The 21,532-nt window shown below is 65.4% G+C and overlaps 9 protein-coding genes across 9 annotated transcripts; 5 read left to right on the top strand and 4 right to left on the bottom strand.

The window, feature by feature from the left end:
* Positions 1 to 1,285: 1,285 nt before the first annotated feature.
* EMIHUDRAFT_245817 (hypothetical protein) lies at positions 1,286 to 1,798 on the top strand (the record flags this gene model as incomplete). Its single annotated transcript, XM_005767878.1, has 1 exon — positions 1,286 to 1,798. The coding sequence occupies one exon, from the start codon at positions 1,286 to 1,288 to the stop codon at positions 1,796 to 1,798; it is 513 nt and encodes a 170-aa protein (XP_005767935.1).
* Positions 1,799 to 1,883: 85 nt separating this feature from the next.
* EMIHUDRAFT_445580 (hypothetical protein) lies at positions 1,884 to 3,035 on the bottom strand. The gene is made up of 4 exons (XM_005767877.1): positions 2,728 to 3,035; positions 2,555 to 2,649; positions 2,360 to 2,478; positions 1,884 to 2,237 (listed from the first exon to the last, which is right to left on the bottom strand). Exons 1-4 carry the CDS (start codon positions 3,014 to 3,016, stop codon positions 2,111 to 2,113), a joined length of 630 nt encoding a protein of 209 aa, XP_005767934.1. The 5' UTR covers positions 3,017 to 3,035; the 3' UTR covers positions 1,884 to 2,110.
* A 3,417-nt stretch (positions 3,036 to 6,452) lies between these two features.
* EMIHUDRAFT_245814 (hypothetical protein) lies at positions 6,453 to 8,918 on the top strand (the record flags this gene model as incomplete). The annotated part of the gene is made up of 4 exons (XM_005767876.1): positions 6,453 to 6,525; positions 7,582 to 7,756; positions 7,996 to 8,494; positions 8,583 to 8,918. The coding sequence occupies 4 exons, from the start codon at positions 6,453 to 6,455 to the stop codon at positions 8,916 to 8,918; spliced, it is 1,083 nt and encodes a 360-aa protein (XP_005767933.1).
* Positions 8,919 to 9,182: 264 nt separating this feature from the next.
* On the bottom strand, positions 9,183 to 9,947 carry EMIHUDRAFT_245813 (hypothetical protein; the record flags this gene model as incomplete). Its single annotated transcript, XM_005767875.1, has 2 exons — positions 9,183 to 9,214; positions 9,413 to 9,947. The coding sequence occupies 2 exons, from the start codon at positions 9,945 to 9,947 to the stop codon at positions 9,183 to 9,185; spliced, it is 567 nt and encodes a 188-aa protein (XP_005767932.1).
* Positions 9,948 to 10,115: 168 nt separating this feature from the next.
* Positions 10,116 to 11,045, top strand: EMIHUDRAFT_119358 (hypothetical protein; the record flags this gene model as incomplete). The annotated part of the gene is made up of 1 exon (XM_005767874.1): positions 10,116 to 11,045. The coding sequence occupies one exon, from the start codon at positions 10,116 to 10,118 to the stop codon at positions 11,043 to 11,045; it is 930 nt and encodes a 309-aa protein (XP_005767931.1).
* A 677-nt stretch (positions 11,046 to 11,722) lies between these two features.
* On the bottom strand, positions 11,723 to 14,863 carry EMIHUDRAFT_119357 (hypothetical protein; the record flags this gene model as incomplete). Its single annotated transcript, XM_005767873.1, has 4 exons — positions 11,723 to 12,099; positions 13,709 to 13,787; positions 13,958 to 14,091; positions 14,419 to 14,863. 4 exons carry the CDS (start codon positions 14,861 to 14,863, stop codon positions 11,723 to 11,725), a joined length of 1,035 nt encoding a protein of 344 aa, XP_005767930.1.
* A 311-nt stretch (positions 14,864 to 15,174) lies between these two features.
* EMIHUDRAFT_245807 (hypothetical protein) lies at positions 15,175 to 16,327 on the top strand (the record flags this gene model as incomplete). Its single annotated transcript, XM_005767872.1, has 5 exons — positions 15,175 to 15,220; positions 15,282 to 15,385; positions 15,526 to 15,582; positions 16,094 to 16,153; positions 16,223 to 16,327. The coding sequence occupies 5 exons, from the start codon at positions 15,175 to 15,177 to the stop codon at positions 16,325 to 16,327; spliced, it is 372 nt and encodes a 123-aa protein (XP_005767929.1).
* A 2,222-nt stretch (positions 16,328 to 18,549) lies between these two features.
* Positions 18,550 to 20,075, top strand: EMIHUDRAFT_119356 (hypothetical protein; the record flags this gene model as incomplete). The annotated part of the gene is made up of 6 exons (XM_005767871.1): positions 18,550 to 18,678; positions 18,749 to 19,183; positions 19,476 to 19,541; positions 19,614 to 19,685; positions 19,773 to 19,865; positions 19,956 to 20,075. The coding sequence occupies 6 exons, from the start codon at positions 18,550 to 18,552 to the stop codon at positions 20,073 to 20,075; spliced, it is 915 nt and encodes a 304-aa protein (XP_005767928.1).
* Positions 20,076 to 20,787: 712 nt separating this feature from the next.
* On the bottom strand, positions 20,788 to 21,427 carry EMIHUDRAFT_245804 (hypothetical protein; the record flags this gene model as incomplete). Its single annotated transcript, XM_005767870.1, has 3 exons — positions 20,788 to 20,947; positions 21,026 to 21,090; positions 21,161 to 21,427. 3 exons carry the CDS (start codon positions 21,425 to 21,427, stop codon positions 20,788 to 20,790), a joined length of 492 nt encoding a protein of 163 aa, XP_005767927.1.
* Between the last annotated feature and the right edge of the window lie 105 nt (positions 21,428 to 21,532).

The following is a 21,532-nucleotide window of genomic DNA, read 5'->3' as shown; positions in this document are numbered from 1 at the left end:
GGTGGGGGGGGACAGCGACAGCGGCAATTACGCCTATCCAGCAGCTGCAGATCAACCTCACGATGGAGGGGGAGGAGGGAGGGGGACGAGTTTTTTATTAGTCGGGTGAGGATAAGAGTTCTACACTGCACTTTCGACCTTTGCGAGAGGTGGCGAGCGGAGCAAGAGCGCGGTGCGCGCGCGTCAACGCTGCGCGGCGGCTCCCCCGCCGCGCCCCCGCGACCCAAGCCCCTCTCACTCGCAGTTCGCAGCCGCAGCCTCGGGATCGACGCCGAGCCCCAACTCTTGCCCAAGCCGCTCTTCTGTGTCGGGTTGTGATCTGGTTGTGATGAGGGGTGAGGGGGCGGATTGAAGATCCCTCACACCAAGTCCAAGATCGTGCAGGGTGGGGACACATGTGGCCCTAAATCCTATCTCGCGCCGCAGAGTTTGACCATATTATTTATTTATACACTGCATGCTGGGGGCCCGTGGGCGCGCGGGCCGCCGGCAAGTCCGCCGGCCGGCAGAAGGTAGGAGGTGCTGGACGCGCTCAAGCGGCTCGCCAGCGGGTGCATCGTGTGAGTCGCCGGCGATGCTAGTCATGGACGAGGACCTGACGAAGACGAGGCGGCGGAGACATTGACGAGCTCGTGTGTTCCGACCTCGCAGAGTAAAGAAAGAAAGAAAGCGGACAACCCAAGGGAGGGATGGGAAGCAGGGAGGACGACACGCCGCCACCACACAGGGATTTTAAGGAGAGGGGTATGATGCGCTAGCCGTCGCCCACCCTTGGGCGTCCGCCTCTTCCTATCTCTCTTCGCAGTCTCTCGCCGATTCTCGCTGCAACCTACCTAGGAGCTAGGTACCATGGTCCATGCCACCTCGCGGTCGTCCCACTCTCTTCGTTCTCTCTCTTGTCGCTTCTTCCTCTGTCGCGTCGCTCTCCTCTGCCTCGTTCTGCGACGCCGCCGCTGCCTGCCGCTCCCTTGCTCTCGCTGCTCGGCGCAGCTCTGCCCTCCTCGCGGCATATTTTGGCCCCTCGAGTTTATCGAGCTCTCCTCGCGCAAGCGGCAAGGACGACTCTTCTGTGTTCTGACGCCCACTGCGATCATTTGCCGCCAGGTCGTATCATTGCTCAGGTCCACTCTCTCTTCGAACACTTACTTGTACTTGCTTCCACAGATGATGTTGGCGCTGGGGTCCCCTTCGGGAGTATCGTGACAGCTGCCGACGGGATTACCACAGGTGTGTCGCCCTCCTCGCAGAGTAAAGAAAGAAAGAAAACAGACAACCGAAGGGAGGGATGGGAGGACGGCACAGTCCTGCGTGCCGGCCGGAATTCTTTTTGCCATACGCGGTGGTGTCGTCGACGGCAGCCTTGAACGGAGGGATGTCGCACCAGCATGAAGCCTCCGGCTCCGATGACGACATGGAGTCGGAGGACCGAGCGATGGACGCTCTCGCTGCAGCGATCAGCGAGTCGGAGGGAGCTCAGTTCGTGGAGCCGGAGGTGACGCGAGAGCAGCAGGTCATCGCTGAAGTCGCACGGCGCCGAGACGCGGCAGAGACGAAGCGCAAAAGCGACGCCATCTTTGACCGCTTTGATGCGGACGGTGACGGCTATCTCAACTTTGACGAGCTGCGCGCGCTCGGGCTGGCCACTGGCGGTGAGCTGCCTCACCCAGCGTTCGTCGCGATTTGCGAGGAGCTTGGCGCTGCGCCACATCGCGGCGTGACAAAGAGCCTGCTGCTCACAATGTACACAGACGCCGGCCTCGGAGATGCGCACCGCGATTATAACCTCATCTTTTCGTAACCTTTTGGCGAAGGCGGTTGAGCCTGCGTTGGTGCTAGGTCGGTAAAGGTCGGTCGGGGTCCCCGCGTTTTGCCTTTTGGTGGCCGGTTGCGCACACACGGTGACCGCGCTCACCGGAGTGCGCGCCGGAGACCGGTGTGCGGGAAACGTTAACTTTTGGCCTCGATGTGCGACTGAGTTCCGTACTGGGCGGGCGCGGCGGGGGCGGCGCGGCCCCTCTCTCTCCTCAAACGCAGATACCGCCCAACCCTGTTCCTCTCTCCCCGCCCGACGCGCACGAGCGGCGGTGGCCCGGGTTTGGTGCCGGCGCCCTCACTCATCGCCGTCCTCCTCGTCCGATCCGGCGCCACCCGGCGCCCCGCCCATGCCGGCGAGCGCACCCATCAGACTCGGGTCCGCCATCGCCTTTTGCATCTCCTCCATGAAGGCCGGGTCCGACCTGGCGGGGGCACCACGGCAGCTGGGGGCGGCGGCGGCGCGGCGGCGCGCCCTCATCCTCTGCCAATCTCGACCAATCTCGTCCAAGCTCGGCGATTCTCGGCTAGTCTGGGTCGGGCGCACATCATCTTTTCGGCTTGCTCCTTGAGCTGATCAAACATGGGGTCCTTGGTGAGTTGCTCGGCGTAGGCCTTCATCGACTCGAGGAAGGCCGGGTCCTCCATCATCTGCTTGAACCGCTCCTGCCGCCGCGAAGGGGCCGAGGTGTGAGGGTGGCTCAGCCTCCCTCGCCACCACAGCGACTGGCTGGCATAGCGCCTGGGTGGCTGGGTCCTGCAGCTCCTTGAGAGCCTTCTGCAGGGTGGCCGGGTCCTGCAGCGACTTGGTGATCTCCGACAGGCCGCCCAGCCCTCCTGCACAGCGTGCGTGCGTCAGTTTAGGCCACCCACAGAGGCCTCTTCCAATGCGACCGGCGCGGGCAGCCGGCTCACCGGCGCCGCCGCCGCCGCCCAGGAAAGGGTTGGCGAGACTCGGCCCGTCGTCGTCCACCGCCACCTCCTCGCCGCCGCCCTCCAGCTCCTCGTCCAGCTCGTCCCCATCCTCGTCCTCGTCCTCGTCCTCGTCTGCAGCGCCGCCTCTCAACCGCTCGACGAGCGACGCACGCGTGCTGGGCGCGCGCCCCGCGAGGCTTTGGCGCGAGGAGAATGCCGGCGGCGCGAGCAGCGCCGCCTCGCAGATCGCTGCGAGGCAGGCGCACAGCAGCAGCAAGAGCCTCGTCATATCTCAGATGTTGGTGGCGTTCTCTCTCGACGCGGGGCAGTGCGAGTTCGGAGAAAAACGAGTGCAAACTGCCGTCCCAATCGTTGCGCGGCCTTCGGGCGGGGCTGCGCCTCGTTGCCCCCTTCCCCCCACCCCCCAGCGATTCATGGGCAGCCCCCCAGCGATTGATGGAAGCCCCCAAGCATCCATGGAGATCCCCCAGGGAGACCCCCCAGCGAGTCCCCCTAGGGAGTCCCCCCAGAGAGACCACCCAGGGAGACCCCTCAGGGAGACCCCTCGCGGCAAACGGAGTCCCTCCGACGGCTAGATAAGAGGATCCGCGTTTCGCCATCACAGCCGATTTCCTTTGTGCCCGCGTTTGTGTTCCGTTCTCCCACCCACCCCCCTTTCGCCGTCATTTTCTTTCTCCTCGTAGCAGTAAATAAATAGAGCAGTCACCTCCAGGAGAGATGGGCGACGCACGAACACAGAGGCAGAGTCACAGTGCGCACCTGCGCACCCCGCCCCGCTCGCAGGGCGTGCATCACACAGGGCGTGCATCACACAGGTGGACTGGGTGACTCCTCGGGTTTCTGGGGACTCTTGACAGAGGTGTGCTAGTCCAACGTAGCAGTGTTCCTAGCTGTGTTCACCCCCGTGTTGTTTTGTCTTTTTGGTCGTATGTGGTTCTTACGAACATACCGAGGGTGAACTGCTGTGTCTTGTCTGCCAACAATACACCTAATGCTGACGGGGTTCGACACAAGCTTTTTCGCTTTCGGCTTTCGCGCCCATTTTCGATGGCGACGGGCGCGTCCTGCGTTGCCTTTTGAGGTGCGATGCGACGCGGCTACTCGTACGGCCGCCCTGCCGTCGAGACCTCATACGAGAAGCAGGTGCTCGCGCTCAGCCGCGCCTGCGCCGAGTTCGGCCTCGCGGCGGAAGAGGTGCTCGCCATGCCGCCTGCTCGGTACAACTCGTGCCACGGCAATTCCTATGCCGTGTGGAACAAGGCTCAGCTTTCCGAGGCCCGCGCGCAAAAGAGGCAGCAGGAGGAGCGTCGACAGGAGGAGGCGCACGGCGGTGCCGCTGGCCTGGCTGCGCACCGCGCAAAGCTTGCAGCCGCAGAGGCGCACCATGCGGCAGCCTCAAAGGTCCGGACCCTGCGTGAGTCCATTGCCGAGCTTCAGCCGGGGCGGACGCTTCCGGCATGCCTGCCCTCGTTTTGTGCGAGCAAGGCCGCGGCCAAGCGTGCCTATTTCCTCACCGACAAGGATCTGAAGAGCGTCAACTACCAAGACGGCGAGATGCTGCTGAAGGCGGCGCAAAAGAAGCACGGCGCGCTGGGGTTTAACCAAAAGCGGCAGGCGGCGGCAGACGATGAGGTGGCGCCGCGGCGGCTGTCGCTCGAGGCCGAGCTTTGCGCGCTGGAGTCAAAGTACCCGGACCTCAAGATCTCGGCGCGGAAAGCTGCGGAGGTGGACGCAGCCCGGCTGGAGGCCGAGGCGCGGGAGGCCGAGGTGAAGGCCGCGGCGGCGGCGGCAACGGCCAAGGTGCTGCGGACCAAGGCCAACGCCGCGCGCGGCAAGGCGCAGCGCTTGGCGTCGGAGGAGGGCGGTGGCGGCTCTGGGGCGTCCTCTAGCTCCGCCCCTGTCGCCGCGACAGCCTCTGGCAAGCGCAAGGCCCCGGAACTTGGCGCCGCCTCGGACGGAGAGTCGCCGGCGGTGCCATCAAAGCTTGCTCCCATCTTCATGATGCAGAAACAGACGGCCGCCTGAGGTATTGAGGTGACTACTCGTGGAGCACATTCCACAGTTCGAGGACCAGCCCTTGCTCGAACGTCTCTCGGGCCGGCTTTACCGGTGGGCGGCCGGGCGCCGCATGGAGTCTCTGCGTGGAGTACAGCAGAGGACTCAACTCTCAGGATTATCGCACAAAAACCCATTTCTGACCCAAAATAACTTTTCAAGCACCACAAGAAGACAGAAGAGTAAGAACCACAGACAAGGGAGAACGATAGACAGAGCACTTGGAGCACTTGTGGAGTCTCGCCAGTAAAAAGCCGTACTATAATAGAACTATACTGCGGCAGTACCCGGGACAACATTTGGAACCGCCGAAATAGTCAGAGGCTGCGCAGGCCGTCTCGTTTGCATGTTTGCAGAAAAAACGGTTTCCCACAACATGTGTCACACACGGCGGCTCCGGCTGCGGCACCTCTCGATGGGTTCCACTTTCTACGCACACCCACACGCACAGGGAATCAGGGAAATCTGCAGGGTCTCACGTAGATCACATACCCTCTCACGAGACACAGGCCCTAACCGCACACACCGGGGAAGGGGCGCTTGGGAGCGGGGGCGGGGGTGGGGGCGGGGGCGGGGACGGGGGCGGCGGCGGCGGCGCGCGCGCGCGAGGGGTGGGGACGCTGCCGTGCGCGCTGCACGCACACGCGCGCACCACACGCCACACGGAGGGAGAGACGGCGAGGAGGCGGCGGCGGCGACGGCGGCGGCAGCGCGCGCGCGGCGCGCGCGACGGCGGGGGGGCGGAGCAGCGACCGCTGGCGCGGCCGCTGCTCCGTCTGTGCCAGACACGCGCGCTCTGCTTGTGCAGAGCGCGTGAAGGCAAGGGCAAACGTGGCGGCGCGGGACGCGCGGCGGCGGCGGCGAGCAGCCGAGCGCTCCGTGAGCGGTGAGGCGGCCGGGCGAGGGCGCGGCGGGTGACGGGTCAAGGGAGCAGCCCACACCCGGCGTCGCTTTTTGAGCGACGCCTGTGGCACGCCTGCGCAGGGGCCGCAGGGCGGTCGGTGGTGGAGCGAGGCGGTGCCAGCCGCGGGCCGGGTGCAAGGCGCCGGCCTCGGCGCCGCCTTGGCGCGCCGCACGGGCGCGGCGAGCCTCTGAGCGGGAGCCGAAGGTTTGCTGCGGTAGGTGGGAGGGAGGTGGCCGTAGGGGGTGGGGTGAATCTGACTTTGCCGCAGAGGCCGTCCCTAGCTGTGAACAGCAAAACGGGACAGTATTCGCACAATGTCTAGTCCGACGCCCGCCATATGACGCCCACCGCAGCCGCGTCGGTCGGCGCGCGCCGACGCCGACCATCACCACCGACCGACGGCTCGCACGGCCGTGCGGTGAGCAAAAATTTGGCTGCGCGCCTGCCGGATGCTCTGCAACGTCTGGACGCTCGCCAGAAACGCCAGGAAGCTTGCCTTCCACCCCTGGGCCCGAGGGCGAACGGTACGCCAGTGGTCGGCAGCCTCTGGGACGCTCCCACCCATCGGCTCCTCGACCTCATCGCCTGCGACGAGCCAGCATGGCTCGTCGCTCGACGGCAGCCTGCTCAGTATGCTCTCGGCATTCTGTACAGCCTCGCCAGGCTCTCTGTGACGGCCTGCAGGGCCGGCGCGGACCGCCTCGGGCGCGTGGCGCGATGGCCCTCCTCAGTACCTACCTCTTCGATGCCTGTCGGCTCTCCAATCTCGTCGCCGGCGGCAGGCCCGCATGGCGCGCTGCTCGATGGCAGCCTGCTCAGTACGCCTTGGACAGTGACTTCTGCCTCGCTGCTCTTACTGCAGCCGCCTCCGGGGCCGGCGCCGGCCGCCTCGCCAGCGCTGCCTACGCCTGCGACACACGTGTCGGCTCGCCGCCCGCGTCGCCCGCGGCGGGCCCGCATGGCGCGCCGCTCGTCGGGAGCGTTCCCAGCAGGCTGTGCAGGGCAGTCTGCCTCACTCAGGGCGCCGCCGCCGCTGCGCGGGGCCGCCACCGGCGCTGCTGCCGTGAACACTGCCGCCGTGTACGTCACCACCGCCTCTCTTCGTCGCCGATCTCGCCGACGCCGCTCGCCGCTCGCCGCCGCCCTGCCCTGCCCCGCCCAGCCCTCACACAAACACCCCCCCCACACACACACACAAAACACCTTGCCCCTGCCCTGCGCCTCACGCCTCGCGTCCCACCCGCGCACGACCCGAGACCCGCGCCCCCACGCCCCTCACCTCGCGCCTCACGCCTCCCTCCCCACCCTCTCAGGCATTTCTCCTCCCTGCTGCTCGCCGACGACTCCTCCCCCCGCATGACCGACGACTACCCGTCCTTCGGCGACTCTCCTCCCTCTTCGGCGCCAACGCCTACTACCGGGGGACCGTCGCCCTCGGGCGTACTGGCTTGATCCCAGCGGCACACGTCTACGAGGGGGGGCTCCGAAAGGTCGGCATGCCTGGCATGTCGGGCGACTAGGCAGGTCATCGACCTCCCCCCCCGCTTGTCCACCCGGCGTGAGGGGCAGGAGCGCAGCCATTCCAACGGCTGGGAAAGTTTCTGAACGGCCGCGCATGCGCCTGCATGCCGGCTTACTAAGGAGGTCCCTCGCTCCCGCCCCTCTCCCGGAAGACGCGCGCCGGCCCGGGTGACTCGCTTGCGAGGTAGATCCCGTTCCAGCCAGAGGCCGCGTGACCACCACAGGGACTGTCTGGCGCGGGAGGGGAGATCTCAGCCGAACGAACTCGCCGGGCACGCCGGCGAGGTGACGGTAGATCACCTCTTGAGGATCACCTCCGCCAGACGATCTCTCCCGACGGGGACTGGTCTTAGGCCATTCCAACGGCCAGGCCGCTCGCTTAACGCTTAAGGCTGATTGGCTAGACGAGCGGTCTACCTCCAACGGGGCGGTCTGGCAACGCGTGGATCCGGCCCGCCTCGGCGGGTTACGGTTTAGCGCGACGATCGGGGGAGCTCTGATCGCCGTACTCACCGGGACGCTGGTGAGGTGACGGTGGGAGGGCACCCCCCCAAACAACCCCTCCCGACGGGCGGGGACGCCATCACCCTCGCCCAGGGATCTACAATTGTCTTAAGGTCCGACAGGTTCGGCACCGGGCACCGCCTCGGTATACAAAATGCGCCTGCGGGCGGACCCTCACAGATCACAGATCACACTACCTCTCACCGCGGTTTTTTTGTGGAGCGAAAGAGGTCGCGAAAGGCTGCTCGTTGGCTTGGACGAAGGGCTTTCCCGAGCATGGCGCCGCGCGCAGCGAAGCAGTTGCTGCGCCTCCACGCGCCCGTGGCCCTCGCCGAAGCGGCGTCGCCGGCTGCGGCGGGCGCGCTGCTCGAGGCGCTCGCCAAGCACGTGCTGTATATCCACGGCCAGATCCCAGGGCCGTACGACGCCCTCGCGGCAGAGGCGCTCGGCCCATCCGGGCCGGCACCGGGCCGCTGCCGCAAGGCCTCGCGCCGGCGGACAATGCTTCGCCGAACGCGTAAGCTGGTCGCCTCCTTTAACCTCCTCTTTGGCGCCCTGCCTCGCGCCCTCGCCGCCGTCCAGCCTCCCGGCAGCGCACACGGCGGCAGCCCGCCGCTGGTGGCTGCGCTCGTCCTCGGCGGCTCGCTGGCGTCGCCGCGAGCCGTCTTCCTGGTCCGAGGCCACGCGGGCCCGACCGCCGCCGCGCCTTCCGCTGCAGAGCTGCGCGGCTTGCAGCGCCGTCTCGTGAGAGAGCTCGTCCGGGTGAGGCCCACCCGCCACGCCTCCCCGTCCCTCAATCTCTCCGCCCTGTCCGCGCTCTCACCGCCCGCCGCCCCTCACTCGGCGCCAGGTGTGCGGCGATCTCGCCAGCCTCCGACTCGGCCTCTGCCGGCTGCATCTGCTGCTGCAGGCGCCTCGTGCCGCACCGCTGCCGAGCCCGTTCCGCCCACGGCCTGCGTTGCGGCTCAAGCTGCGCCGCGCTCACGCCTGCTTTGTCGAGCTCGGCGCGCCGCCTGCGGAGGCCGGCTCAGCCTCCCTCGACGAGGCTTTGGGCTGGTGCGACGCGCCAGTGGACGGCATCGACCCCGCCTCCCCGCCCACCTCCGCCGCCGCCGCCGCCGCAGTGCGGAGCGAGCAGATTTGGTTCCACGCCATGGGCGCTTCGCTGCGCGGCTTCTCGATCTGAACCTTTCGTGATGCGTCGGAGCACAGGAAATCGCGCGTGTGCGGTGCCGCGTCGCGCGTGAGCGGAACGCGTCCGGGGCAGCAGCACTCCGTGCGCGGACAGGATATACACACGAATACACCACCTCCAGCACGCAACACCAGCAGCACGCGCGCGCCAGCCGCCACATCGCACATGACGCGCGCGTCGTGCTTCCGCGCTTGCGACGGCGGTGTGTGTGTGATGTATGTGAGCTCTGTCTTGACTGTCATCTTGGTCGTAATATTATTTGTCCACGTGAAACCGGAACCCGCCCCCTCACTCAGCTCGGTGTGTGTTACCCATCTCACAGTAGAGAGGTGTCCGTTTTTATTTATTTATTTATTTAGCTCGGTGTGTTGACGGTGAGTGCGATTGTGACACATGGCTCGCCACCAGCTCCCTCGTTCCAATGGCTGCCATGGCGAGGGTGAAGCCCACGAGAGCCGCAGCGCAGAGCCACCAACCCCACACACCTGCCGTGTCTTGCATTCGGGTCGCCTCAGCCAGCGCTCGCTCGCTCCGTGCCAGCTCGCTCCGCAGCATCGCGACCTCTGCCAGCGCAGCCTCAAGAGCGCCATTGCAGTCAAGGCGTGCCGGGCACCGGCCGGAGGCGCGTGCGACGCCGGCGCAGAGCTGGACGGCCAGCGACGCGCCGCCGCACATGGCCGCGGCGCCGCAGGCTGCGCCAAGCAACGTGAAGCACACCCAGACCAGACCCGCCTTTGGCTGAGCGCCGCCGCGCCACCCGGGCCTGCTCGGCCTAGGCGCCGCATCGCTCGGCGCGTCGTCATGCAGAGATACGAGCTCGGCGGCGCTCTGCAACCACAGCGGCTCCTCCTCGCCTGGCGAAGCGGCGCGAAGCCGGCTGACGATCCTCGTGAAGGAGCCACGGCGCTCAATCTTGGAAGCGGCTTTGGGCGGAGAGACTGCAGCTTCCGCCTCGCGGAGCCAGTCGGGCTCTGCCTCGCCGGCGTCATCGATGAGCGGCGGGGAGCCACGTTCGGCCATCGGCGGTCGGTGGGGCCCGGACGGGGGCATCTCGGAGGCGGGTGGCAGAAGCGCTGACGCGCGCGTGTCCTGCAAAGTGAGCAGGTTTGATCGAAGGTCAAGAATTAAAAAAGCCGCCCTGATGTGAGGTTGCCAGACCGAAAGGGCATTCAAACAGCGCCTGAACGCATGGCGTTCAGGCGGCACTTCTCTCGCGTCGGCTCCGCCGAGCGCTGCACAGAGACCATCTTCACTGACCACCAACGACAGGTGTGCGACTACGCGCTCGTCTACGCGGAGAAGAAGAACGACGGCGAAGCGCCGTACTCGGTCTCCTTCACCGCGACGCAGAGCGGCGACGTCATCGTACAGCTGCACCCGCACTCGCAGCTCGAACGCGCTGTGCGCCACGAGCGGCAGGCGCAGGCCACGGAGCCGCCTGCGAGCGCGAGCCCTGCGGCGCCGCCCGCCCCTGCCGCCGCGCCGCCAGCCGCGGAGCCGGCGCCCAAGACGTACGCCGCCGCAGCCGCATCGCAGCCGCAGGGTGCCACCGCGGGTGGCCAGCCCGCCGCGCCTGCGGGCCCGGCCGCCGCCGCGCGCGTGCCGCCGCCGCCCAGCGGCGGCGGAGTGCGCGGCTGCTCCTTCACTGTCCCTAACCCGGGCAGGAAGCGTGGGCAGCAGCAGCGCGGCAAGGGCCGCGGTGCCAGGGGCCGTGCCGATGCTGGACCCCGTCTCGTTGACAAGAACGCGCTGTCCGCGCGCGGCAGCGGGCCCTCGCGCCAGTCGCGCTCGCCGTCGCCCGACTCTCCGCCCGCCAAGCGGGCCGCCTCCTCCGCTGACTCGTCCGGCTATGAAACCGATACGCCGGACGAGGTGCAGCAGGAGGCGGTCCGCAGGGTATGCGGCGCGCTCGGCATGAGGGAGCAGTTCGAGGCGGCGATGGCGGCGGGCGAGCTGCTCGAGATGCTCGAGAGCTTGCCGCGAGGGGCGGTCGAGGCCTCTGTCCGACAGATGCGGGGTTACAACCGCACGGGCGAGTGGCCAGAGCCCATTCTCACCAGCCCTACCCCGCAGCGCGGCCGCTCGCCAAGCCCCGTCGATGAGTGGTCAGATGGTTAGTGCCCGAGAGCGAGGGGTCCGGGGGGAGCACAAACATAGGACGCCCAGCCTTGCCCTCGTGCCGCCGAGTGCATATCCTATGCGAGAGAGATCCCCTGTGCCCTGTGCCCAGCCCTCTCCGCGCGGCGATGCGCCCTCCCCCCTCGCTTTTGCAAAATCCTGCAAAGGTGGGGACGTGTCTGTCCTCGACCCAGCCCTAGCTTGGGATGTCCGTTGTATTTATTTATTTATGCCACTGCAGTCCAAGTGCTCCAAATTGATGGCGGAATTTCGACGCAAATATGTTACCGCCCTGGCGTTCCCAACTGCACTCCAAGTGCTCTCCCGTGTCTACGTTTGCCCCCCTCCTGCGAATGCGCACGGCAACAAAACAACTCTCTCTCTCTCGCACGGCGCACGCTTAGGCTGTATATACTTTTCCTCTCGCACCCCGTCTCTTTTCCTTTCCTTTTTTCTCTACAGCACCCTCTCTTTTCCCCTCTATTTTCCCGGGGAAACCATCAAATTTTCCGGGCTCTGAGCCGAGTCTGAGGCTGGTTTGAGCAGGCCCCAAATGACGTGTGAGTGTTAGAGTTGTTGCTGGTTTGGGCCCAAAATCAGCCAAATCGGCAAAATGCCGGGTATTTTGCGGGTATTGCATACCACTATACCATACCACTCCAAAACTAATCAAAATATCACCAAATACCGGTCTCATACCGGTAAAGTTTGAACACTGGCTCCTCCTGCCGCTCGTCATCCTCCGCCTCGAGGGCGTCCGCCAGCGCGCTGCGCTGCACACCCCGGCGCACAGGAGGCGGCGCCGGCCGCACCTCGGCCACCTCGGCGTCGCCCGCGGCACGGGCGCCCTGCTCGCCGTCCACGCGGTCCATCGCCGCATCCCCATCCCCGTCTGCGGCAGCGCCGCCTGCGCCCGTGCCGGCCTGCTCTGCGACGGCTCGCCACCGCTCGTCGTCCAGCATGTGCCACCACCGCCGATCCGGGTAGCCGTTGCGCGATCCGTCCGTCCCCGTCCTCCTCCCGCGCCATGACGGTCGCAGGGTACCACCGCTCACTGTCGCAGAAGATCTCGAGGCGCGATCCGGTGGACAGGACAGTGTGGCCGTCGAGCGCCGCCCTGGCATCCTCGCGCTGTCGCTTCCGCCGCTTCGCCTTCGTCTCCTTGCTGCGCAGCAGGGTGTAGTTCGGGCCCACCTCCGCCACGCTGTCCAGCAGCTGGGCGGCGCTCGCCATCTCGACCGCGTCGTCCTCCGGCGGAAGCTCCGCGTCGCCCGCCTGGGGTCTCGACGGGCCCCCGGGGGCGACGGGGGTGCTCTCCGGCCGCGGCGGCCGAAAACGGGGACCTCTAACTAGGTCTAACTTTGAAGTGATGCACTTGATGCAAGGGTGCCATTGTGCTCTACTACAAAAGTTGTGTAAGATGCCCAAGTCTCAGACACTCAATCCTTAGCGGAGCTGAGTTCTGACGGTGTGAACACGAGCAACCGGAGTGACGACCGGGACCGGGCCGCACGCCGGGAGTGCCCCGACTAGCAGTGACGGGCGCGGATGAGTGAATGAGAGGTCGCTATCTGTGGGAGATGTGTTGTTAAAGACTAGGACTGCCTATCTCTCGCTGAAAGGAACCTCTCATTCGCTCGTCCGCACCCGTCACCGCTCGCGGAGTGCTCCGCGTGCCGCACCGGCCGCCGCCGGCCGCCGGCCGCTCACGGTAACGGAACAGTCTTACTACTCCACAACGTCGAGCTGGATCAAACTGAATAGTGCTCCTGAAAGCCCTCTCTCTGGGCTCTGCCACACAGTAGCAGCTCACGACTAGCAGCTGGTGTGGCTGTATTTGTAGCCATTTTTAGGCTTCAACTGGTCCCAAAATAGTAGCAACACCTCATGAAAATCAGTCAAAAAAGCCCCAAAAAATCGGCGCCTGCGGCGGGCTACCTGGGGCTGCGCCCCAGACCCCCTTGACTGGGGGGACCCCCCGCGAGAGCACCCCCGTCGCCCCCGGGGGCCCGTCGACACCCCAGGGTCGCCCGCGGCCGCTTCCCGAGCGCGCTCGTCGCGCATCCGCTCGTGGTGGGCCTGCCGACGCGCCACGCCGGCGCCCGTGTGCCTCGCCGCCGCGTCCGGTGACGGCATCGGTCGCTGCCACAGGTCGTCCCACAGGTCGTCCCAACAGGTCGTCCCAAAGGGGACGCATCCAAACCGCCGCATTTCGCCCGCCGAATTCTCCCACTCGCTCTGCCCCAATCTCGAACAAATCTCGAGTCCTCTCACTAGTTACATACATACCTGCGGAAAACCCCGGGTATACCTGGAAAAAGCCCGGGATGTTGCCGGTTTCCTCGATTTTGCCTCAGATTTTGCCCCAGACCAGCTCTCAGACTCAGGGAAACTCGTCCAGAATGGAGCACCAAACACCCTCTGTTTTCCCTGGAAATTTCCGGAAACGCAAAGTGCTGGGGCCGCCCTCTGTTTTCCTTTTTGTTTGCCGGAAAAATATATACAGGCCAAGGCGCACCCCCAGTGTCACCGTCGGGGCTTTCTTGCTCGTAGCCCGATCCCGTCGATCATCCGGCCCGCTGGGTGCGCTTCTTAGCTCCCCGGCCCTGGGGTGTGAGGCTAATGACTGCACTCCAAGTGCTACCACCGCTACGGGACGCCACCGGCAGCCGAGAAAGCGAGAATCTCGTCGAGCGCTGCTTTGGCTTCGGCGAGGTGGCGCAACGGCGTCTCTCGGTCCACCTGCACGCACAGGCTGGCCACGTTGAGCGGAGACGAGGAGGAGGAGTCGTGCGCCGGCACAGCTCGAGGCGAGGCGAGGCGGAGAGGCAGGGCTAGCCAGAGTTTACGAGATGTCTGAGGTTGGCCGAGAGAGCTCTCTCTGTCTCCCTCCCTCTCCCTCTCTCCCACACCTGCACGCCCTTGCCACGCGCGCCGGGGGAGTTCTGCTCCGACACAAAGTTGTTGTTGTACACGCCCATGTCGAGGAGCTGCAGTGCCTGCACAAAGTCTTGCCGAGGCACGACGAGCTCCTCGGCGGCTTCGCCTACAGCCGAGGGTGCAGCCGAGGGTGGAGGTCAGGGTGCCGCCGAGCCGGCCGACGAGCCTCCCTCGGCGGCGGCGGCGCCTTGCTCGGCGATATACCTCGTGACGAGCTTGGGCACGCTCGCCAGCGGCGCAGTCTTGACCACCGTGCGGACGGCGTCCCAGCTCCCGTCGGCAATCTGCGCCTGGCACGGATCGAGCTGGCGCCGCGCCTCCGCGAGCAATGCGCGCGTCTCCGTGGCCGGGTCGGCAGCGGAAGCGGGCAGCCGCACCATCGCCGCCGCCGCTGCGGTCGCCGTGCGGACTGCGCAAGCGCGGCTGACCGCACCGCCTCGTAGCCTCGCAGCAGCGGCAATGGTGTGGTCGCGCATGGCCGTCAGCGCAGAGGCGACCGGCTCAGACGAGGCAGCGGAGATGCGCTCGGCCAGCGAGCGCTCATATTCCGCTAGCTTGTCGTCGAGCGTCATGCCGTCGCGAAAGACGGAGCCAGACACGTGCGAGCCTGCCGAAAACGGCTCGAGCAGCAGCTCCGTGTGTGAATCGAGGAGCGACGCCGCGTCCGCCTCGCTCGCGCCGACCAGCGCGCCGAGCAGCCGAGCGAGGCGCACGTTGCGTGGCTCAACCGTCGCCGCACCCTCCTCGCTCGGGAAGAGACCCATGCTGAGCACGGGCGTGCGCGAGCAGCCGGCCGCGGCATGCGGCGCTGCTAATGACAGTGCCCGTGCGCCGATGGCGAGGGAGGAGAGGAGGGCGACGCTTACGCACGGTTTCATCTGCACGACGGCGGAGCGGAGGGCGATCAGCGTGTTCTCGAGCAGAACTCGGCTCTTGGCTGTTCTCGAGACCTCGAGAGAACTGTTGATGTTCTCGGCGTCGCCCGCCACCGCTGCCCCCCCCCCCCCTCAGCGTGTTCTTGGCAGCAGAAGTAAAGGTCTACACCCTTAGCACAACTCGGCTCTTTTTTCGTCAGCGTGTTCTCGAGCCCTCGAGAGAACTTCCCGCTGGCTTCCCGAAGGCGCACGCCTAAACGGGGATTTTCTCAATCAGCGCGCCGTGTCGTTAGGGCAGAGGAAGAGCGCAGCGGATGCAGTCGCCCAGCAGCAGCCGCCAGGGGCTGCTCGGCCTGACAGGTCCGGTGTGGCGCCGCTGCTCTAGCGCCGCTACCAGCGAGCCCGACCACCTCTGCCCCAGGCGCCTGGATCACCGCGCACCTCATCGACGGCAGCGTGCACCTCGGCTTTGTGCACGCTGTGGACCCCGAGACGGGCAACGTCGTGCTCCTCCGGCCCGAACCGGTGCAAAGCGCCACCGGCCACTGCTTATGGCTGGCGTCCGCCTGTCCTCGGCCACACCACAGTGCCAGATGTCCATCCGCGCGCTCCCAGACAGCGCCTCGACTTGCAGCTCGACTCATGGCACTCTCGCTCCCTCGCAGGCCGGCCCGCCCGGCGCCGTGCTGCCAATGGTACTGCTGCATGACGCCATCGCGGAGGTTTCCTCACACGGCGAGACTGGTCCTCAACATTTCCGCTGCGCCGGCCGCGACGTGCCACGTGGTCCGCATCCTCCCGCGTAGGCACTCCTCGCTCGCCGCCGGACTGCGGCCGCCCGCCCGCCCTGGCGCCCGCGTCGAGGCAGAGCGACTCGACCGCCACGCCCGCGGAGATCGAGGGGCGAAGAGACGCCATCTGCGAGGCGTCCCGGAGAGGGGCACATCTCAACAGACACACGCACGCACACGCAGACTGCACACACGCACACGCACACTCATATTCACACGAGCTCGGTTCGCCGTGCCAATGGCGTGTGGTCCCTTGAACGTCACCACGTCTCTTCTCCCGTAGATCGACGCAGATCCGCCGCACGCCTCCCAGTAGCACAAATCCAACTCGGCCCAATCTCCCCCACATCTCGCCCACATCTCGCCGCATCTCCCCATATCTCCGCCAAGCACGCCGCCTCCGCCCTCCCTCCCACACCACCATCACCACACACTCCGTCAGGCGCTCCGGCGGCAGCGCATCCCCTTCCAGCTGGAGGGGTGCGGAGGGGAAGACTTGCTGGTGCGCCGCAGCGCTTTTAGACCCCGACTATTTTTCATCACGGCGAGACCCCCAACCCCAAATGCTCAGGTGCTCGGTTGCCTGCGCTGCGTCCCGCCCTACAATGCGAGGGCGGTCTCGTGCGAGAACGAGATCGTGCTCAGCCGGTTTACGGAGCTGCTGGCCGGTGTGTGACGTGCGGGCGGGAGATGATGTGGCATGGGTGCGCGTTTGCGGAGAGTCTCTCTCGCGGGACTCTGGAGACTATCTATGACTAAGAAACGTGTGTGGTGTGTCAAAGTTTGAAGGTCCATATGTCAGTGTCTAGAAGCCAGAGCAGCCAGGGCAGCCAACGGACGCGCGCGAGGAGAGAACGGCGGAACCAGCTCGCGGCGCAACGGTTCATGGATCGAATACGATTCTCTGGGCCGGCGCGGGGGCCCCGGCCCACACCGTGCGCCCCGCGCCGCAGTGCGGAAAACCGGGGCTCCGGCGCTCAGAGACAGAGTCGCTCAGAGCACCAACTTCCCGAATGATTACGGTTGATTAGAGGGCAGATTTGGAGAGATCTCAAGGAGTACACACAGATAGACCCTCCAATCATGAGAAACCTCCAACCTGATCGGTCGTACTGACCGCCGACAGATCACTGCAGACAGCAGACAGGCCAACGTCTGCACGCGGCCGGCCGGGCGAGAGGCTTGACACGATCCGACCCTGCGACCCTGACGCTGCTGCTCTAGCTATCAGCCATGCACTGCTGACTGCTGCCACATGTGCGACCTGTGCTGGCCCACTTGGCGGCCTTCCCGGTCAGTGGTGAGGCGCAGTTCAGAGCTGTCGATGGCGCGATGCCGCACTGGTCCCACATTGGTGACACGATACCACCAAGTTTGCCGGTCCAAGAGAGAGGCACCGGCGCTGTCCTGAGAAGGTGCGTGGTCCCTTTTGACTGCCCATGCGCGCGAGGCTGTGTAGGCATAGCCTCGAGAGTGCCAGCAGCCAATCCGAGGTGACGCGCATTGCGTCAGAAGCGTGCACACGATGGAAGGACACCTTCCTACTGGCCGTACGATCAGGTCGTCACTGAATGCTTGATACTAAGGCCGCGAGCTATGCAGGTGATCAATTGTGCATCATGGCACGGTCAGCAGCGCCGACAGGCTGTCGCAAGGCGTGATAGCATGGCCCCGCAAGGACGCCCGAATTCCCATGAAAACAAGTAAAAAATCGCCAAAAAAGAAAAAAAGCGCGGAAAAATCGGCGCCTGCGGCGGGCTGGGGGACCCCATCTCCCCCCCGCATGGACACCCTCTGGGGCCCCCGCGCCGGCCCAGAGATACGATTCGAACTGCGGCTCGGGCACAGGGGGGGCGAAACTAGGCAAGCCCGCGCCGGCCAAGCCAACGACGACAGCGACGTTGGCGCAAGAAGCGACGACGAGGAGACAGCGGCGACCGCGCAGCAGAGCCAGGACCGAGCGAGCAACCACCCGAAACGGGCCGCCCAAACGAAGGCAGCCAGGCAGACGACGAATTCACAGTGATGGACGTAGACGAGGAACAGCCAGAGCACGAGACGTCCCAGCCGCCGAGGAAGCGGGGGCGATTTGAGAATGAACGTAGCGACTCGATGAATCAGGGAGAGGGAGCGAGCCAACAGCACTCAGAGGACGGGGGGCCGGTGACGTACGGGGAGGAGCGCGCACGCACTGCAGGGGACGAAAGGCACGAAGGCGCCCCCCCACCGGGGTGGGTGCGAGGAGGCGAGATGCGGGGGGCACAGCTTGGACGGCAGGCGCGCAAGAGACAGAAAGCCAGGGAACAAAGAGGAGGCAAGTAGGGGGGGTGGCTCGTAACTGAGGTTCGCCTTCAGGGACAGCCGCCTCCCTGAGTGGTGATTGTTGTTCATAACGATATCCCTACAACCACGATCGATGCGAGGACGCAAGTCCACACCAAACTCGGCCATTCCAAAGGCCAGACCGCTCGCTTAAGGCTGATTGGCTAGACGAGCGGTCTACCCCCACGGGGCTGTTGGCACAGGGGGAGCAGAGGGGGAGGTGGCAATCACGCTCCCCCGCTCCCGGGACGCCGGAGAGATCGGGTTGGTCTCCCCCGCCCTCAGCCCTGACCCGACGGGGACGCCACCACCCTCGCCCAGGGATCTACAACGCTGTCTTAAGGTCCGACAGGTTCGGCACCGGGCACCGCCTCGGTATACAAAATGCGCCTGCGAGCGGACCCTTACAGATCACAGATCACAGAATCCTGCACTTCCCGCGCGCAGAACGTCCGACACGTGTCTCGTTCGGCCGGCGAAGCCCCCGCTCGCGCTTGCCCTCGGGGACCATCCCTGCTGTATTGATACCGCACTGCCGGTCTGCCGCCGCGCGCGTGCTGCGCACCATCGTGCGTTATGTCCATCGCCCGCAACGCCGCACTGCTCTCAGCGAACTTTGTCGCCGCCATCATGTGCATCTCGCTGAACCGCGAGACCTTCAAGTCCTTCCCGTTCCCTGCAGCGCTCACGACGCTGCACTACGCTGTCGCGGCGAGCAATCGAGTTCGTGCATGTGGCGGGCGGATTTGAGAAGCGGCCAGTCCCGCTGACGCAGCGCCACAATTTCTACCTCCTCGTGTGCTGCTGGAGCGCGTGCAACGCTCTCTCCAACGTCTCGCTCGACCGAAACTCCGTCGGCTTCTACCAGCTCGTTAAGATCCTTGTGACACCATCGCTGGTCGCATTTGACTTTGTGGTGTACGGGCGGCGCACGACGCTGCTGCAAGGCGTCGCGCTGGTACTCGCCTGCCTCGGTGTGGGCGTGGCAAGCGTCGACGACGTGCAGGTCAACGCCTATGGTGCGCTCATCGCGTGCTCGGCAGTCATCACCGCGGCGGCACAAAAGGTGCTCAACATGCACGTGCAACAGGTCGGTGGGCTCAGTGCGCTGCAGGTGCTGAGCAACGCGCTCCCCGCCATGACGCTCCTCTCCCTCGCCTACGTGCCGCTGCTGGACCGGGACCTGCCGCACCTCGCCACCTGCGATTGGGTGAGATTCAGCCGGCAAACCGAGATTAAAATCGGGATTTCGAGATGCGGCCGACATACAGTCGAGATACAAACGAGCTCGGTCGACGTACAGCGGTACAGCTTGCACGCGCCTCACCGCTCCTCCCTCGCCACTCTCCACCACCCGTCGCACTTGCCTCTTCCTAGGCAAGCGTAAGGACCTTCGGCTTCATCCTGGCGAGTGCGCTCGCTGCGCTAGCGGCGACCACATCACGATGGCTACCTCGCTGACAGGTGACAGCCACCGAGATCACCTTCTCCTACGAGATTAGGCGACCACGTCGGCGACGGCCATCTTCGGGCTGATTAGCGCGCTGGCACACGTGCTGCTGGGGCAGGTCAGGCCGTACGGCTGTTTCTCGGCTATCTCTCGGCTGTCTTCTGGCCAGCCCATCTCCTTGCTATCGTAGGTCAAAACCTGCTCCGTCATCGTCGTGGGCGCGCTCTTCTACGACGCTCCTCCGACGCCGCAGGACTCTGCAGTCAGCACTGTAGCAACACTGGCTCGCATTGGGAAAGCAGGCTGCCCCATTGCCCATACCTCCTTCGGATCGTCTCTGTGCTCGCAGGGCATGGCGGGGGCAGCTCTCGCACTATTGGCCATCACCGGCTTCTCGCTGCTGCGGCTGCCCGCCATTGGTGCGGCAGCGGCCAACGACGACGTGCGCAGCGCCACCGCATCTGTGGTGTGCGTCAGCTAGCGAGCAGGGCCGGGACGGGCATCTTTGAAGTGTCCGGAGCACGTCCCGTAGGTGGCGCTGCGCCTGCTAGCCAGCGAGGAGGGAGAGGGCGAGGACAGTGAGGCGAGACTACTCTCCAACGCGAGTGCCTTCGAGGCGCCGACGGGAGTGCAGGAGGGAAGCACCAAATGAGCGACACAAGAGAGAGATGCGCACCGCGGCTGCTTGGGCGATGAGGTGCAGATGTAAAGTCGTGTACACGAGCCAACAGCCAAGGGAGCTGCGACGGGCCGACTCTCCCTCAGTCACACCGGCCCTCAGCAGAGATCCCAGCTTCTGTATACAACAAAGAACAATAGATCTCGCGGGGACAAAAAATACATCGGCTGGCAGCTGTGGGCGGTAACAGTGGTCCCAGGGCTCGCACACACAACTCTCAAAACACACACAATCAAAAAGAGCGCTAGATGCAAAGCATCAGCCGCGGCTGCCTGAGAGGAGGCTCACAAAAGGGCCCGTCGTTGCCCCCTCCACCACCTGCTCGTTCTTTTTGGTTTCGCTGCTGCCGCGGTGGAAGAGGGTGCGCATCTTGGTGAGAAGGTCCTATAGAGCCAAGAGATGGCCGATACATCGCGGAGGTACAAGTACAGATAGGGCCAACGTCATGGCGAGCAAAACCTGACGCAAGTCCGAGCCGAGCCCCTCCTGGCCCTCTGCCCCCGCCCCCGCCCCGCACTGCAACAATCGCACGAGGCCAAGTAGGCTGGGCATAAGCGAGAACGCAACCTTGCGCGCCGACGCAATATCTGTGCCAACGCCAAGAAGCTCGGCCCTCATCTGAATGACGTACCTACAACCGATCGCCGAGCCTGGCCAATCGTATGGCCCAGCAGCCTTCGCCCCCCTAGATGGCATACGTTAGCTCGCTGCCAGACCCGTCTGTCTGCGGTTGTATCCACCAGCCAGAAGGCAACACCTCGCCCCTCTGGTATTGCGGCGAGGGCGGCACTTCCTCCACGACAATCGAGCGCGAAGCGATCACGTATGACCCGTCGCTCTCACACCTGACCGTGAACAATCTCAGGTGACTTTTGGCCAATCTCGGAGCGGCCAGGCAAGGCGGGCCCGTCGGCCGCGCGCACCGCCAGGAGCTGATCAGTGCGTAGTCGTGCGGCCGGCCCAAATCGCCACTAAGCGGCTCAAAGACCTAGGGGGTGAGCTCATGGTGTATGAGCTCATCCAGAAGTACAGTAGACGAGAATAAAGCTCAGTGACACCTCGTGGACGATCGCGTTGTCCGGCCCAATCTGACGAACGAGCCGTCCCTCTTTGAGGAGGACGTCCCACGCAGCGCGCCTCTCCGGCGACTTAAGCAACTCAAAGACGAGCGGCGGCGGGGTGTCGACGGACAAACACCCGCGGATTGAGAGGAGCGGCAAGCCCCACGTGCAAAGATTCGCGGAGAGGGCAATGTCGGCCGGGCTTACGTCAGAGCCGGCGTTCAAAGCGGCGAGTGGCGCCGGGAGCGGGCTGCCCCTTGGCATGGCCGCGAGCTCGTGCCACTCGTCGACATGGCTGATGCGGAGCACGCCTATGGAGAAATCGCAAGAGTCAGATGTGGCGAAGATGAATTATAGCAACTTGATGTG

Source organism: Emiliania huxleyi, assembly GCF_000372725.1.
Source record: "Emiliania huxleyi CCMP1516 unplaced genomic scaffold EMIHUscaffold_477, whole genome shotgun sequence".
NCBI classification, from domain to species: Eukaryota; Haptophyta; order Isochrysidales; family Noelaerhabdaceae; genus Emiliania; species Emiliania huxleyi.
The sequence above is the reverse complement of the archived record's forward strand: the minus strand, read 5'-3'. Positions and strand labels throughout refer to the sequence as shown.